At 37.8% G+C, this 19,280-nt stretch overlaps 1 protein-coding gene and 1 long non-coding RNA gene across 7 annotated transcripts in view; one reads left to right on the plus strand and one right to left on the minus strand.

Moving 5' to 3' along the window:
• Window positions 1-19,280, minus strand: part of LOC143907298 (uncharacterized) — a 192,712-nt gene that overhangs the window by 68,415 nt on the left and 105,017 nt on the right. The window lies entirely within an intron of this gene.
• LOC143907290 (serine/threonine-protein kinase SIK3) overlaps window positions 1-19,280 on the plus strand; it is a 199,086-nt gene that overhangs the window by 62,915 nt on the left and 116,891 nt on the right. For all 6 annotated transcript variants that reach the window (XM_077423968.1, XM_077423966.1, XM_077423967.1 and 3 more), the window contains one exon: window positions 4,118-4,238. In XM_077423968.1, the coding sequence (XP_077280094.1) occupies window positions 4,118-4,238 (121 nt within the window). The remainder of the gene's footprint in view (window positions 1-4,117; window positions 4,239-19,280) is intronic.

Genomic DNA, 19,280 nt, shown 5'->3' on the forward strand with positions numbered 1-19,280 from the left:
CTCTACGGCAGTGATGAAGCCATTGAACTCCGGGAAAGGCGTGCCCTCACTCCACATACCTAATCGTACCATGTAGGCCATATTGCGAGGTTCAGAGGCGCCGGTTGCGTTGGCATATACGACTCTAGCCTTCGGAAGCTTATTCTGCAGTTCCAAAACTGTTAATCCTGTTTTAGTAGGTTTTGAACTTTAATAAAACTAGTTTTGACTAGTTAAATCGGGTATTGACGGAATTCGGGTTCTAACGGTAACATATACATGAATAATCTCTATAAAGTGTTATGGCTCCTGCACACGGGATGCGGAAACGCTTGCCGCGCGGCAAGAAACGACGCGGTAACCAATAAACGTGTCGCTTTTCCGTAAGAATAAGAAATTTATTGGCTATCGCGTCGCAGCTTATCACCTAGCTTACCAGCGTTTCCGCGTCCCGTGTGGAGGAGTCATTAGCACCTCAATTTTGGAATTTTGATATAATTTAATGGAGTTTTTTAGAGTTCCCCCAAAGAGTTCTAAAGTTCCTGATAAGTTTGAAAAAGAGTTCTAACGGCTTAACAAAAAAAAAGGAGTGGTTTGAAGTTTTGGGGTGCTTCACTCTTCATGATTCGAAAATCGGCGATAACTTTTTAATTTCAGTTCGGATCGATTTTGTGCCCCCGGGAAAAAAGAATTAGATCTGCCGAGATATGACTAGATCTGGTTCATCAGATCTGGCCAGATAATTTGATCTGCAAATTGTCTCTATCTAGCCAGATCTGAACAGATATAACCAGATCTGACTAGATATAATTTGATCTGCCAAGATATAATTAAAAATTACGAAGGGATGTAAAATGTTATAAAACCATAAATATATTGATTCAATTCGAAATTGTGTGCCACTTTATTATTAGCGTGCGATACAACTGATGATATAAATTGTACCGTCCACTTGATTTATATACTGTTCTTATACTATCGTTTGCCATGTTTTAAATACGAGAAACGGATTTTATCGAATGTCATCTATCAGATTGATCCGACATTTGATCCAACTTGATCGACAGATGATCCAACAAAAAGGTCGGGACATTGAATTATCTCAGAAAGATGACGTTTTTGGAAGAAATGTTTTATACAAAAGTTATAGGGTACCAAGTTATCTATTATGTGGTGATATTGATTTGACTTTGAACAATCTTGGGGAAAGTTACACAAGATCACATTGAGTTCTTTAAATGGGGACCCCTACTTTGTATGTCATATTCTTGTAACTCTTGTCGAGACGTTTTTAAAACGCTAATGTAAAACTCTCTTTTGTTAAGAATTTCCTGAAATATTTTAAATTTTGTCATATGGCATTTTTAATATAAAATATGAGATATCTCATAAAGTATTCACTTTTTGATAACTTTACCTTTATACTTTTATATGTAGAATAATGAAAGGAATCGAATAATATTAATTTTTATTACATTTGCAATTTTGCAAAATTGAATGCGTCTACAAAATGCAATTAAATTTAAAATAATTTTTTTCTGTTTTTTTTTTAACAACAATTTCAGACCTTTTTGTTACACTCTGTATAACCAATAAAAATTCTTATTAATTAAAGTAAAAAATGTAAAGTCTAATAGTTTTTATTCGAGTTGGTAATTATTTATGCAAATCTCCAAATAACTTCAACAAAATTTTTAATTAAAAATTTTCAATTTTAATCTAGCTATTAAATAATAAATTGAGAATTATTTCACTTTTGTTTATCCATCATCTGTAAGCTTACAATGTATGAAATAACTTATATTTCTGTGATTGGCTTTGTATTTTAGATATAAGGCGAATTGATGCAAATGCTTCTATAACAAATAACTAACATTTTTTTGTTTATAAAAAATAACTTGTTTTCTGCAAATTATATCTTTATCATAAATTATTTTTATATAATTATATTAAATATATATAATTAAATATCTTTAATTTGCTACGTATAAATAAATTCATATTTATATATTTAAATATCTCATTAGACGAATATCGATCATCAAACATTTAATTTATTATAGTTAAACGTGGCCAGATATCGTCAGACCTGAACGGTTTTCGATCAAACACAACCTCAGTTCAACTTATATCTGGACAGATATGGTCAGATGTAATGTATTTTGGATTGCATTCGAGTATAGATATGGACGATATGGTTATATCTAAACAGATACAGTCAGATCTGAACTGTTTCGATGAAATTCAATCAGAGATATGGTTCGATCTGAGCAGATATGGTCCGATCTGAGCCGTCGAAGACCAGATTACGCCCTATATATATGTAGTTATATATAAACATATATGATCAGATTTGGGCAGACATGAGAAGTCATATCTGAGCATGTCTGACCATATAAAATTTGATCTGCTGAGATATAATTTGATCTGGTCAGATCTAATCTTTTTTCCCGGGAGAACTTTTGAGATATCCAGAACTTCGAAGAAAACATTAATTTTCCCCAAAATTTTTTTGGAACTTAAAAATTTCTTAATTCAGCTAACAGGATCGACGAGAACTCTTTCAGTTTTGCTTTTAACGATATGATTTATAAGGATAATCTTCAGAACTCTTGGGGTGCTACCCAGAACTCCGAGGAAAATATTAATTCCACGGAGCAAAAATTCTTTTGGAATTGTGGCAATCTAATCAGCTCTCTGAGTAGGGAGCTCAGGGAGATATATTACGTATCTTTTCACGAGGTAAAGATGCGAAAAGTGAACAGATTTATTAGATTTTGGCCAATGAAATCGTAGATACTCTAGTGAATTCTCTCACTTTTCGCATTTTTACCTCGTGAAATGATACGTAATAGGCCCCTAGAATCTCACAGGTTTTGACGATAACTATTAAGATTCGAAACGCTAAAACTGACATTAAAACTAACAATATATAGATTTAATATGATATACATATAATTGGATTGATAAGGTAGTATTGCGACGTGTCAGGTTGTATTGAAATGTTTAGGGTGAGGGGTTTGCTTGAGGGAGAGAAGATGGGTGATAATGTATTTGGGTGGATAAGGATGTGATGAGCTATGTTGGGACATGTCAGAGTGGTGATGTGGATAGGTAAAGGTATGTTAGATTACGTTGAGACGTGTCGGATTATATTAAGGTGTTTGGAGTGGTTAGGAGGAAGATGGGAGTGGACAAATGAAGGCGTGGATAAAGGTCAGTTCTTACACTTCTGTGTAAAGGATGCTTGAAGGTATGTGAGGGTGTATGCGAGTATTGAAATTTCGATTTATAAGGGGACACCAGGACGACAACGATGGTGACGACGTTTCTTAAATCCAAATTACCTCGTTTTAACATACCTATATATTAAAATCTCCCATTAACATGCAATGTAGAAAAAAATAAAGGCACTATTATTATATAATATAATGCCAAGCAATTGATTAAGTCTATAAACAATTTTATCCGTTTAGCCGTTTTTTTAGATATAGCCATCGCGCCTCCACTCAATTTGATGCTTAAGGTATAAGATACTTTCGATCTTCTTGCCAGTGTTGCAAGCGTTTATACTTCGCGCGAGATACTGTCATGTCTCCCCACTAGTTTTTGTCACTAGTTTTGGATTATACTAAAATCAAGACTTATTTTTTAATAAATACCAAAGATTTTTTCGATATATCGATATTAAGTGCGTCATTTTTAATTTTCAACTTTGACTTTGTAAACTTAAAAGTAGAAGCTTAAAAAAACTCACGTATACAATTTTAGTTATATGTAAGTCATAATTAAATTTTTTTTAAATTTGTTTGCCATATGGGATGTCATTTTGACTCTTTAAATTTTGTCTTTGAATTTTGCGACTTTAAAAACTCTCATATAGGATTCAGCAAGATATATTTAAAAATTATGTTATTTATATATATAAGAATTTATTTATTAAAAATTATATATATCAATATTATATATTATTTATCGATAGAATTTATAATGAGACTGTGTATTCAGGGATTGAGTAGCTTCTTTTAACACTCTCTCTTATACATTTTCCCTTTTATTTTAACTACATTTAAGAGAATACACATACATAATGTATAATTATTGTGTAATTTGAATAACATTTTTATTATTTTTGTAGATTGCGAAAAATTGATTAGACACATGTTGGTGGTAGAACCAGAGCGACGTTTAAGTATATCTCAAATCTTAGCGCATTCATGGATGGGTGGAGATGGAGTAATAGAATTAGAACCTGGAGGGTATGTAATGTGACTTGAATTATATATTATTTTATATTTTCATAATGTAAATAGTAGCTTTTAAAAGAAAAATAGTTGTTTTTATAAATGCAATTAAATTTAAAATTTGACCAAGCATGGAATTATGATTAAACAGTTGTCTGACAGTTGTGAGTTGTCTTAGTTGTCTATAAGTTGTTCATAACAATATAGTCATTATATTAACACATCTTTTAGTTTTAGTCAGTAATTGCATAAAATGAACAGTTACTAATATAAAAATTGTTTAATTAACAACAGGAAATAATAATAATGCAGTTAAATTTATTTTTAAATTACAATTGTAAAATATTATACATTTACTTTATGAATAGAATTTTTAAAATGTCTTTATTACACACTCTACTGTATAATTCAATGAGCTGCATAATAATAACTATGTTTACACCTAGCGACTTGATCGCGGATTGACCTATGCCGTGATCCAAAGTAGGTCTAGTTATGATAAATATACCGAATAGGGAATCCACCTACGATGACCTTGACCTTGACATATGTTGTCAAGGACATGGTTCTAAGTAACTTTTCCTTATAACTCAATCGTCGCTCATTGCTTATTTAAAAGTTATAAACAAAAAAAATTTGAGAAATATAACGTTTGTGTCGATACTAAGGGAAATAATTTATTAATATGTGTGTATAGACAATACATATATAACTGAGAAAAAGACTACCGCCCCTTTTCCACAAGCAGGGGTGGGTAGGGATGGACCTCGTTTCACATAAAAAGTTGAAAACTCGAACCATACAATGATAGATCTTATTTCGCCCTGTAAACAGAAGTGGGACGGGGTAGACCTTGCTTTGTAGATGGTTCTCTGGACAGCATTGTACTTTCCACGCAAAGCGAGGTCCACTCTACCCCATCTCCGCCTACATGTATATATACTTTTTATACACATATGTATATCAGCAAATTATTTTCTTTAATTGGGATCTGACATTGGTCGCCATGATATCTGGTGGTCGAAAGTGAAAGCACTCAGGGCTCACAGATCTCGTGGCATTGTACAGGCTTGACGTGCAGTCGTACTGGTTTTGCGTTGTATTTTTATTAATATGGATGAATTTTTTCCGCGTTGTAAATCTGCGAGCAGAATTAAGTGTTTAGTTCGCGGTTGTGGAAGTAAGGTTGATAGTAATATAACTGTTCGATTTCATCGCTTTCCCAAGCCCAAAGAGTGCTTTGTACATGTCAAAAATTATTTTGGCAATTTAGAGAAAATTGATCGTTTCAAAGCCTGGAAAAATGCATTGAAGATAAAGAAAGTGACTCCTTATATGAGAATGTGTTCACTCCATTTCAAGAAAGAGGATTTATATACTGCCAGGTAAGTTTTGACAGAAAAAATTAGTTTGAGAATTTGTTTAACCTAAAGCATCGTGAATGTGTAAATGATACATTTTCAATAATAATTAACGGTGAATAATTTGATGATGTTGCAAAAACAAGACGCTTGAAGAAAACTGCTGTGAAAAGTTTGTGAACACAGCTGTAAAGCTCACAACATCACTTCTCATGTTTTGTTCATTTATTCTACATTTAATTATACGTCCTGCTTTTAAAACTCTTTTGCCTTCAATAAACTTTCTCTGCGCAGGATTTGCACTAGGCCAATCACAAATATTTTCCATGGATATTAACATTTTAATAACAGACTATAACACAGCGTCAGATCCCAATATTGACACAAACTTGTATATTTCTCAAACTTTTTTTATTCATAACTTTTATTTATAACTCATTCATAACAACTAAATAAGCAATGACCGACGATTAAGTTATAAGGAAATTTACTCAGGGTCATGTCCTTGACAACATATGTCAAGGTCGGTTAAGATCACTGGAGGTTTCTCCCCTTATTTTCATTTTTACCCTTTTCTATGCTAACTATTCTCTGCTTTAACAAAAAGATTGTTCAATATATTAACGATTCACTGCTTTAAATGACTTTTCTTTGTTCATACATGTACTATTTCTAGTAATTATTTAGAATTTAGAATTTTGATATTTTTCTGCGGCTTTTTTGGTAAACATCTTTGTTGTGACTTCGACAGTGATAATCAATCGGGGGAGCCCAAAAAATATGTACCCTATTTATTTTTTAACCTATTTTTTTTACCTATTTTTTCCGACGTGGCTTTTCCGATCTTTCAACGTTATAAATATGTATAATAGTGGCTCTTAAAAGAACCGATTTTGGTCCTGAAAAAGACTGGTAGTAATTCGTGAATTATGTTTATTTTAGTGTCAAGCAGTTTGTGTCAACATTAAAGGAAGTAATCGTTGATATGTGTACTTTCAAGTAAAAAAAAATTGGACGTTTGCGTGGTAAGTTGAACAATACATAAAAAAAATGGATAAAAAAATAGATAGGGTATACGTATCTTTCGGGCTTCTCCGATTGATTATCACTGTCAGAGTCACAACAAAGATTTTTACCAAGAGAGCCGCAAAAAAAATTTCAAAATTTGGAAAAGGCTTTATTCTGAATAATTACCCTATTTCCACATACATATTAGTCGTTTGTGTCGTTTAATACTCAAAATAACTGCTATATTTAAAAAATTTTTTTTGTTTATAACTTTTAAATAAGCAATGATTGCAGATTAAACTTTAACTTTATAAGAAAAAGTTACTCAGAGTCATGTTCTTGACAACATATGTCAAGGTCAAGGTCATCGGAGATGGGTCCCCTGTTAGGTATATTTACCCTTAATTAACCGTTTACATCGAAAGAGATTTATTTTGGATTGCCATGAATTTATCGGTTTAACGGCAAGCGTTTCTGCGTTCTGTGTACAAATCACGTATTGTAGAACTTTTTGGAATGATTTTGATCAAAATTGTTGTTATTTTCAAAATTTCTATTTAGGAAAACAGAATAATTCCGATCGAAATATATTTTGAAAAGTTTCATAATACGTGCCCAGAAGCCACGAATTCATCGATTTAATCTTATCTAACTTGACAGCTCATCTGAAATTGCAGTAAATCCGAACACGTAAATAAAGCTTTTAGATCGCGTCGCGCGTTTACACCGCAAATGATAACGTTCTATTTCAGGTCAGGTTACTAAAATACGAAGCCAGATTCCGTCGCTTGTCAAGTGTTTACAGTAGGCGGCCTAAATAATTTAGGTCGAACTTGAGGTATAGACTGCGGCCTAAATTCAGGGTATAAATGTAGTTAATATCCGAGAAATAGAATTTATCCGAATCTACAAATTTGTTAATTTTGATCCAAATCATCCACTACAAGAAATAAAACGGAAATCAAATTGCTAAGTTAGCTAGAATTTATTTAATTATTCTATTTGTTGTTTTTGAAAAAGCGCTCTTTACAGCGGAAAATATCATTACATTTAAAAGAAATTTATTATCTGTGCATATTAAGTGTATTCCTTTAAAATTTTCAAAGCATATTGCAGTATTATTGCATTTATCTTTGTTGTATGATTATGGAACATATAAAATGTAAAACTATATTTATACAATGCATATATACATATACACATACAATATTTGAAAGTTATGTACGGAGTGTTCAAAAAAGGTGGTACCAAATTTTAGAAACATGTAATAATTGTGGAAACAAACTAAAAAGTCTTAATAAGCAGTACTTTCAAAACAAATTTATTTTTTATTTTAAAGCATTCAATGTATTTTCTTTATTTTACGAGTACGCATTGTATAACATATTTACACGCGATCGCTCGTACACTCGTCCTTCACCAACTTTTAAGGTCGACAATTTATGAACATAGTCGGCGTGTTTGTGGACAGTTTTCAATTCTCTGTGTTAATTCATCCACGAACGCCAGCGAATAATCATCTATCAAGAGACACGCTAGTGTCTCGCGCCAAGTGTACGCGCAGCGTGACACAGGCCGTGTATCTATACGTAAGCCGGCAATTATCCGAGATTAAATATCAGTAACGACTCAACCGTTCAGATTGTTAGTTAGCGGTAGCTTGGATTTAAACTACATAATAAAAATGTTTTTATTTTTTCCCTACGTACCTTATGAGCGGAAATATATTGCGACGCAAAGCCCGAATCTGAAAATTTACATTTAAGAAGCTTCCTCATTATTGTTGTTACGTTCAACCCCAGGATTAGGATAAAAAAACTGGAAGCGAAGGAAGGGCTAACCAGAGGGGTAGGGGTAAGGAAGGACGCAAACAGATACTCTGTTGCTCGCAGGTACACGCTCTGAGGCGCGTGGCGCGAGCTGAACGCACTTTCAATGACTCAGGATGGGTCAACGTCCGTAAGGACGCTAGGACGCTTTCCATGAGCGGTGCGATCTTCGGTACTGTTTTGAGTCAGAGAATTTAATCTCTTTAACTCAGGATCGGACCTTGTGCGATTTCGAGAGCGGTGAAGGGATGAAGGCGAGGTCTTATTAAAAATGAATAAACATTGAGTTTAATCTTAAAAATAAATAAAACATTTATTACAAATTAAAATAGAATTGGTTAATGACATTGAGTAAAGAGAATCAGGCAATTATGCTAATAAATAAACGCAGATGAAGTGCGGATGTGTGGAATGTATGTGTAACGTGTATTCTTCGCGGGTGTTATATGAGTTCGGAGGTAATCGGGCAAGATTTTCGAGAGGAGACCTATTTTGAAATTGACATTTTGCCCGCTATTATTACAATTGAGATTACAAATGGAATTACATAAATTTTCAGCTAAATGTGCGTGTGGTGTGTATGTGTGTTATACTAAATTAAATTATAAAAATAGGAAAAATATAATGATTAAATAATAAATTAAATTAAAGGATAATATAATTATAATGTTACATTTATGGTAATCTTAATCGATTGTTATTGGGTCTGAATTGATTACCTCCTCGAGGTTGACGGTGGGTCGGTGGAATATACTGCAGAAGAGGTTGACGGGGATTAGGTAAGGATATTTGTGGTTAGGGATAAAGACGGGAATAGAGTGGTCAGGATTCGCCCTGAGGATGAGTGAGCGGAGTTCGACTATATCGAACTCGCCAGAACCGATGGTAAGAGTCCCTTCAGGAATTGGATCCGTATAGCGTGGGAAATAAGCGGATATATTCGCGAAGTAGTGTGGGCGTTGAGGACTCTCCTCGAGAATCTCCACACTTGAGGTGGTGGACAGCGCTGGAGATGGTTCTCTGTGGAGTTCCTCGAAAGGAACAGAAGAACAGGATCTTTCGTATGCGGGACTTAAGGGAGCGGAAGGTGTGAGAGATGGTGAATTGGGAAGTTTCCCGGGACGAACCGGAGAATACGAGGGTTCGAAAGGAGGCGAGGAATCGGGGGTGTCGGGAACCACGCGATAAGAAAGGAGACGAGAAAGTGGCGAGGGAAGCAATTGAGGAGGTGGCGAAGGTGGTCCCTCCGGCTGAGCAGGTGGAAGAGACGGTGTTGCGAGTCGCGGAGGACCGGCGTTTTTCCGTGACGAAAAAACTCTAATACTTGCTCCCTCAAAAGTCTTTGCGTCCGGTCCGCCTGTTTCGATCATTTCTCGCGGATCTGACGACTGCTCGAGAACTTCGACGTCGAACAGGTGGTACTCGCGGATCCACTGAAAGTACCGAGGTTGCAACGGGTTGAAGGGATGCTGGTGGTCGACCTTTCTCGGATCCGTTTAAAGGATCTTTTACAATGCAATATTTATATATATTATTTTATAGAAATCGCCACGAATTCAGGTGGTGACAGCGATTACACTATTGTCCGAATCCGAGATAGCGGAAGGATTTACTTGTTCACGTGATTTGCCACGAATTCAAATGGCGACAGTGATCACACTGTCGTCCGAATCCGAAATAGCGGAAAGGAAGTAATCGCTACGAATTTGGGTGCCGACAGCGATCACACTATCATCCGAATCCGAGATAGCGGGAAATAATCGCCACGAATTCGGGTGTCGACGGCGACCACGCTATCGTCCGAATTCGAGATGGCGGGAGGATTTACTTGTTCAAGAGACTTGCCACAAAATAATAAAAAAAAGAAATAGAGAAAAAGGGAAACAACCCGGAAAAAGAGAAAAGAAAAATGCGGGACTTACTACTTGATGAATTTTTGAATGTCTGAGCTCTATAGATCGGAGCTCCTTCTCGAAATGGATTTAGTTGGATGAATCAGAGCGATTGATATAGCTGCTGGATCTCGTGCACAGACTCTAAATACGAAATCGTGACTCAAAACGGAAGAGATCACGATTATAGTACCGAACTGAAGGAAGAGACCGAAGCTCGAGAGCGAGTGCGCAATGTCGGGATTTATATAGGAAAGTTCAAGGGATGGAAGGGATGGATTTGTTGTGGGATGCGTCTGATTTTTGTTTCGAGGATTTCTGGTTGGATGTTTCTCACCCAGGAGGTGGATTTTGAATTTTTTCTTAACTATTCGTGAGTTAGGTAGTAGGTACGGCTATCGATTTTTAAGACTAATGAATAGGTGAGCAAGCCCCCACTGTCTTATTGAGGATACAACGCATCGTTTCTTCCAGTGACTCATCTTATTTTTTTATTATTTCTGATTAGGGTTCTGAGTTTATCTCGCGACCCTGTTTTTGTGTTAACAGACAACGCATAGTCTTATTTAATTACTATTACGTGCTTATAACAGTTACAATATTTTCAGAAACGCACGTCCCAGATTCTGTTTTTATTTGTCGAGACGCCACGTTCAATATAATAAAATTTTCTGTTAAGCTTTTCTTGAATTTAAGCCCTTCTTGGCACGCCGTGTAGCCAGGTTTATAGTCATAGACCAGACACAGTTGACAAAAACGCAATTCCTATGCCCCGTTTGTTGATAATTCGTCATCTGGAAGATCGCTTTTAGTCACGTAAGCAAATAGGTATTTTGATTATATCTCTACTATTATAGAAAGGAGAAATGTTTATACCATTGTTTAGGATAATCTTAGAAACTACTGAATCGATTTCAAAAATTTTTACACTAGTGGATAGCTTATGTCTTTATATCTTCCTGAGTAACATAGGCTATGTGCCATTGTGCTACAACCCAATTTATATATATATATATTTAAAAAAATGAAAAAAAAACGGAATATCTAAAATTTTAAATTCTTTAAAAGAGTCATACTTAATGACTTTTCCTGTTCAGATTTTCCTAAATCTTAAAGTATTATATATGAAATAGGGGTAGAAAAAACTGAGGAATATAATAGAATTCAAAAAATTGCTAATAATAAAGCAGTTACCGATTTCTGTGTAAAAAAAATCTATGTGATTGCTCTGATTTCCGCAAATTTTGAGATATTGAGCAAATTTTTTTTAATGGATAGAGTATTATTAAAGGTAAGTTGCTATTGAATTTGGCGAGAATCGGTGAAAGGGTTGCCGATTTTTGCCCAAAAAGTGTATAAGTTTATGACGACGACGAGTTCTATCGGTCTCGTCTGCCGAGGAGGAGCGCGCCGTCAATTACTCGAAATCACCAAAAATCTATATTTCTGCAAGCTGGAATTGTTCAAGGCTGTTAGTCACGTAGGGTAGCTCGACTAGGTATAATTTCCGAAGCTCGGTATGGGCGCCAGGGTGATGACTCGCACCACGTTACGCGAAATCTAACCAGCTCATTCTCTTAGGCGTGAATTCTGTAGGCGATCGCTGTTCGATCTTGGAGAGGAGGAGAGGGAGTGCAGCGCAATCAACACATACATGAAATAAATCAGAATATAATAAATAGTATATTTAAACAAGAAGCATAGGAAATGAAAACAACATAATTGATCGAATAGTGAATCTCAATGATAGGACTGATAACGGTCGCAACGCGTCCCGCCACGAATTCCGCAGGAACGGTAAAACGTCTAGGTACGACTAATTAAGGCGAATGGTAGCGATACAACGACTAGTTGACGCGAATGATATGCGAATAATACAACGACGAATTAACGCGAGTGATAAGGTACATTGACGCGGATGATATAACAAGATACACTAACGCGAGACAAGATACATTAATGCGAGACAAGATACATTAACGCGAGACAAGATACATTAACCCGAGACAAGATACATTAACGCGAAACAAGATATATTAACGCGAGAGATAAGGATACATTAACGCGAATGATAATAACGCGGAAGGTAGCTTGCCTTTACGCGAACCTACCTCGCTTTTAATGACCTCGCGAAGGGCATCCGCAATTACGCCCGATACCTCGCGAGGCCCGCAAAAGATGCCCCGCACACCACGACGCGATCACGTGGAGCCCACCCTACGGCCCCACGACGATACGGTGTCTAGCCCGTGCGAAGGACTCTCCGCTAATAACGACCCGGTCACGCGAAGCGCATTTCGCTGTTTCGCAATAAACTCGAGTCTAATTCAAATCTCCCGACTAATTACGCGGTGCTTGTTCCAATCACGCGTTGCTCTAAGCGCGCGCTGACTCTAATTCCGCGCTATTCTACGCTCGCGTAGTCTCCAATTACGCGTTATTCTAAGCGCTCGTTGACTATCGGCGGCCGCGAGCGCGAGTCCCCGAGACGGGCAATTGCGTTTCACTTACTCGACCGGGCCCTTCCGTAGTATTTCTCTTGGCACTACTGAGCGGATTTCACAATACTCGCGGCACAACGCGACTCCCGGGAGGGCCTTGGCGTCGAGACGGTCTTACTTGATTATAATACGGTGCTTGAGCAGTGGCCTTTACAGTCTTTGCGTTCCTCGGCAGCCGGGAGTCCGTATCGCAAGTGGATGGGTGGCACCTCTCGTCTCGCAAGCTCGCACGACAGTGCTGCTCTTCTTCTTCTTCTTCTTCTTTGCGCCCCTAGTGGATTTCCGGCTCAACAGGCCATGGTACCACGCTTTCCACACAAGACAGTGGGTCCAGTGGCGGGGAGCACTGGAGCCCTCTTGTGTCAATTACAGGAGGCTTCAAGCCGATTCAGTTATTACTTTGACCAACTGAGAGGTCGATAACTATTCAAAAATAAAAAATGTGCCATGCGCACGCATCTACAACCCGAGATCACAATCCTTAATAAAGGAGAGTATCGCCTTAACAATCTTGTAATTTAAGTTACTATATAAATATAGGCAAGAAAAAGGAGCCAAGAGTTTAGGGTCAAAAAGAAATCGTAAAAAACCTAGATCTACTACTATCAAACCGGTTACATGCCCAGACTAAGTGATCAACATCTTGATACTCACAGCCACAAGGGCATGAGGGGGATTCGCCGATATCAAACTTATACTTAATAACGTTAGTATATGGGTAACCAGCAAGCAAACGAGCCATAAATCCAAAATCTCTCCTGTTAATTCTAAACTTTGATAGAAATGACAGATTCAAATTTAGATCGGCCAGATTTTCCATGTAAAACCTGCCCAATCCATTATTAATACGGTCCAAGAACCCCGCATCAATATCGTTGTAAGCATACAAAAGATGAGATGAAATATCCTTATGAGAAATTTTGTTACTAAGTAAGGAGCCACTTAGCGAAGCCTCCTTAGCAGCCGAGTCGGCCCGCTCATTACCCAAAATTCCCTTATGTGCAGGACACCATGAAAATCTAACCGTCAAGCCGCTTGCGGCGGCAAGACAAAGCTTAGACTTTAAATTCGGAACCAAAGGGCTAAGTTTGCCATTGCTAAATGGTTTAATATTTGCGATAGTTTGCAAGACGCTCCACGAATCCGTACATATGTTAACATGTTCCCACGAATTGACCAGCGTCAAACCGACAGCAGCAATAATCGCCAGAGCCTCCGCGGAGAAAGAGCTTGTATATCTATTCAATTTACTTCGTTGAGTAATATTTCTAAAAGCAAGGAAATCTTTAAAGGAAAAGTAAGACCTCACATGGAGCCAAGTCTCCTGCAAACACACTACATCAAAATCATTAATCATATTAGAAAATTCTTGAAATTTACCCGTAATACCCCTGCTGTTCCACTGCATAATCCTCATAACTTATGCCCTACTGAAGTTTACTAAACAAAACACGCAGATACTGCGACATGGTATGAGCCCTTATATGCTCGGATTTTTCACTATTATATAACATTCGTATATCATTAAGAATAATATCGGGATTCGGGAATAAACTAGATATTGAAGGCAAAACATATTCCGAAATCAAATCCGAACGAGGTTCGATTTGGAGGTCCATAGCCTCGCCAGACATAGACCCTTCGCCGGAAGGACGAATAGTAGATTCCAAATCAGGGGGGGGGGTGGAGACAATTCAGATCCATCGCTATCACTAGTCGATTGACTAATTCTCTTATTCTTACGACGAAGATTACCTTCCACAATCTCATTAGGAACCACCTTAATCCAGGCATAATAGGCTTGGGACCTAAACTCACTAATGGCCTGTTGGCAAGACTCTATGCCTCTAGACCTAACCAGTCTTCTCGACTGAGAGAAGAAAGAATTTGTATAGGCCATAACGGTATTTATTATCCGATGTGCTGAATAGGTAGGGCAAGAAAGATCAGATGAGACATGTTCACCCCTGCAATTGATACAGCAGAGAGCCGAGTTACAGGCTTCAGACGTAAGGTGTGACAATCCACAGCTCACACACAAAGGTTTACCTCTGCAAGCAGCCGCAGAATGTCCCCATCTATGGCAGTTATGACAGTTACGAACTTTATTAACAAAGGGAAAAACTCTACACTTAACTCTCCAAATATATACAAATTCCGGAAGGAGATTAGATGCAAAAGAGACTTTAATCGAAAACAAATCCTTGATTTCACTACTTGTTCTATCTCGATACTTCATTCTTTCAAGAGAGAGAATTTTCACCGGAGCATCAGGCCAAGAAATACCATCCATAATTTCCTCACAGGAAAGGTGAATATCTACATTTCTGATAATTCCGGTTCTGAACAACTTATAATTAGGAATATAAACATAGAAATCCGAGGGAAGGAGGTTTTTAGTTTCAACAAACGAATTAGCTTCCAAGTAATCCTCAAACTCGACTTTAATTAAATTCCTGCCAAGTTTTTGCAGGGTATTAATATTATATTTATTACATAAAAGTTTGCCAATTTTCATAGGGTGAGCATTATCAATATTATCAGACGAGTTAGAAACACTTTCAATATGAACCGAAAAAGGAGCAAGAATATTATCCGAATATCTATTCCCCAACTGAGACTGAATAAAGCGAAGTCTAAAAAAAGCCGGGTCATTATTCAATAGGACCAAGGCCGAGGACGAGGACGAAGACGACTCATTATTATCGTCCTTTTTAAGTCGCTTAGAAAAGTTACCATTTTTATTCTCCTTAGGGGAGGAGGGAGAACGATTCCCTCGATTCCCACCCTTAGTCATGATGAGTACACAATAAATCGGTATGCGTAAAATATATTTCCGCATATATTAGTAGACAAACAATAATAATAAAAACGAAGTAAAAAATAATATTTTATTTACCATATAATATATTATTAGAGAAACAGAAATATCAGAATAAGAATAATAAGGAGTATGGAACAGGAATGCGAAGAAAAGACTCTCATAAATATTCTCGAATAGAACACACTGTTACAATAACACAAGAAGGAAGCAGCCCGCCTCTGAAAAACACGCAAAAACCAAGGCGAGCAACGGAATGTAAACACACAATTCGAAATAACGAGTTCCGAAAGAACCTATCGCAGGCAATAATATAAATATTAAACCATTTAGCTGAAAGAAAAATACAATTAAATCATAAATAATAAGGCATATAATGCAAAAGGTAACAATGTAAAGAACGAACATACAATAAATACTCCGAAATATTGCAAGTTCGTAATGTAATTAATAAAGCAAATGTAATGAAATGTTCTGATATGAACGGTATCCAAAATGTTCCCGAATAATAAATACAGATACAATAACGACAGCACATACAAGTATAGTACAAATTAACAAAATTTCAATAGATACTAGCTATTCTGAGGAAATAGTAATAACAATAGAAATAGAAAATCAAAAAACTCCAGAATGAATCTCAAAATGACTATAGTTAATTAATTAAATATATAAGCATAAGCACATGAAATCAGCGAATATGAGCATATAGGCGAAAACGAAGTAGTAAATATAGTAGCTTAACAGAGAAAATATCCGAAGTGAATTTTAAAGAACGGTAAGGCCAACGTACGGAATGCTCCAGAATGTATCTAAGAATGACGATAATTAACTAAAGAAGTACAGGTGAAAACGAAAATATAAACCCAAAGTATAATAGCAAAACGGAGTAAAAATATCTGGAGTAAATTTTATTTTTTAAAGAAAGGTAAGGCATATAAAGAACAGACATAGTTATCTTGCTCGTCAGCTCACAGAATGTCCTCAGCGTTCTCAAGTAAGCGGCCAATACTCCTGCGTCATGTGCTCCTCCAAGCCATTCCAGAAACACGTGCAAGCATTCCCATGCAAATGCAGAGCAGGATATATTGCGAAGCGCAAAGCAGGATATATGTGAAGCGAATAAAATAAAATTACGAAAATATATAAGCAGTAATCGGATAGAATCCGCCCGAAGAGAGTAAACTAGACACGTCCTACTCGGAGCATGTCTCAAGACGGAGTTCACAGTGCTGCTCTCTTGGCCCGGCGGAACCACGCTGGTCCCGCGCGCCTGCGCGCCGGGGTTGCAATCCCTGTCTCGACTGCGGCGCCCTATGCGAGCGTAGCGCCTGACTTGGGCGTCCTTTGCGTCTTCCTTCCTTCACCCGCCGGCGGTGGATTTAAAAATCAGCCCGCTTAGAGCCCGGCTGACCAGGTCGCGACTCTATTATTCGACTATTATTCGACTCGGTTATTCGACGGCCAGGCTGGTCGGGCCGTGGCTCGTCGACCGGTGGCAGCATCCCGGGTGTGGTTCTATTCCTCAACGGGGACCTTCGTCGGGGCGTCCCCTTTCCCGGATTCTCCGTGCTCGGGCTGTCATCCTGCGTTACGGGCTGAGCGGTCGCCTTGCGAGGGGCTCCGCTTTACCGGCTGTGGGCGCCAACGTGACCCGCCCGCCGGCCGTCCTTCCGCAGCACGCCTCCACCTGCAAATCCTACGGTGCGATTTCAATCGTTACAATAATACGTGGCCGCCTGCTCAGCACCGTTTCACGCAATCTGTAAGTCTCGCAGAAAATGTAATTAGACCTAGCCCCTTGCGGGTGGAGGCACCATTCTTAACGCCTTCCTCGGCCGAGCTACCATCCGATCCATACATGTCATATTTGTCATCTTATATAGAGTATTATTAAAGGAAGGTTGTTATGGAATTTGGCGAGGATCGGTGAAGGGGTTTCCGATTTCTGCTTGAAAAGTGTATAAATTATACGTGTAATTTTATATAGAGTGCTCGGGGGGGTGTGAGGCGCTCTCCGGATTCGCTAATTGTTCTGCACAAATGCTGGTTTTCGAAGGGGCAATTCCCTCGCAATATGTAACGTAATGCAAGACGAAAAAGCGTGAAGCAAGCGACTCACCGTTTGTTGCCCGATGCTCTCTCGAGTGGTGCTTTCTCGTCACTCTCGTCCTTCCGTTTGCCCGCGAGCCCTCCGTGATTGCGGGAAGACAAGCAAGCAGGCGATAATCAGGCAAAACGAGGCAAGCAAGCAAGTGCAGGCAGACGAGGCACGCAAGCAGGTAGTGCAAGCACACGAGGCAAGGTCCAAAAGGTGGTTACTCGATGGTGTTCGTAACGCGAGTTCGTTAGAGGCTGGTGTGTCTTCTCTGACGACTTAACGATGAGTGCTCTGGCACTCTTCCGGCTCGCGCACCTGCGAATTGCGGCGCGAGCGAGTACCAACTTCTCCATTATTTAGGAATGCCACCCGCGGGTGGGCAGCATGAGTCGGGTGAGTCGCGCGAAATATTGACATGCTAACGATCGCGATCCGCCAACGTTCCGCGCGAGTCACTAAACGTAAAATTTAGGTTGCCGACGGCAACACTTCAACAATGCTTAACTAATGATACGAGACGCAACTTATCAACTAATAGGCGACGCGAACATCAAACGATTAACTTAGCAACTAATATGTTCACGCAGCAATTATATACACGTGAGTTCCAAACATAGAGTATCATTAAAGGAAGGTTGGTATTGAATTTGGCGATGATCGGTAAAAGGATTCTTTTTTTATAAAATTTTGAATTTTTTGAGAAATGTCCGTGGTTGCTCTAATTTCCGCCAATTTTGAGATATCGGGGTATTTATAATTCTATTATATTCTTCAGTCTTTTCTACCTTTATTTCATATATAATTCTTTAAAATTTGCTTGATTAGGAAAATCTGAACAGGAAAAGTCATTAAGTACGATTTTTTTAAAGAATTTAAAATACTCGGGACACCACTAAAAAAAACGCGTTAATAATATATAGTATTTCATAGGTGACGTGGAAAGCTATTAAAAATATGTGTTTATGAATCATACATTGGTGGATAAGATTAGCTAGAACACAAATGTAATAACACAAATAAAGTTGTTAACAAAAAGACGCCCGGGCGAAGCTCCGGCTAACCAGCTAGTAGTAAATAAAAAATAGGAGAGCGCGTGACAAGAACATAACTCACTCGACGATTGATAACCGTTTTTGCTTGATTTACTTTTTTTAATTTTAAGGGTTATCTTAAGGCTCCTGGGCTCTTTCCCGACATCTCATGAGATGTGACGTCAGAAGCGAGAAATGTTGAGAATTGACACGTTGAGAATTCTTGCGTAGTATTTCCAAATAAAAAGATATTTGCTTAAAATAACACTACAGATTACTTAAGCACACTTCGAAAATACTTTGAGTTGAAGTTAAGTCTACCTCTTTCCCTTGACAGTTAATAAACAGCCGTAAAACGAAAGTGATACGATGCAGACTTGTGCGCAGGCGCATGACTAGATTTCGTATGACATTCATTTTACGGCTGTTCATTAACTGTCAAGGGAAAGGGGTAGACTTAACTTCAACTCGGAGTATTTTCGAAGTGTGCTGAAGTGATCTGTAGTGTTATTT

This window comes from Temnothorax americanus, unplaced genomic scaffold, assembly GCF_048541705.1.
Source record: "Temnothorax americanus isolate GAGA-0224 unplaced genomic scaffold, ASM4854170v1 Scaffold8, whole genome shotgun sequence".
Taxonomy (NCBI): domain Eukaryota; kingdom Metazoa; phylum Arthropoda; class Insecta; order Hymenoptera; family Formicidae; genus Temnothorax; species Temnothorax americanus.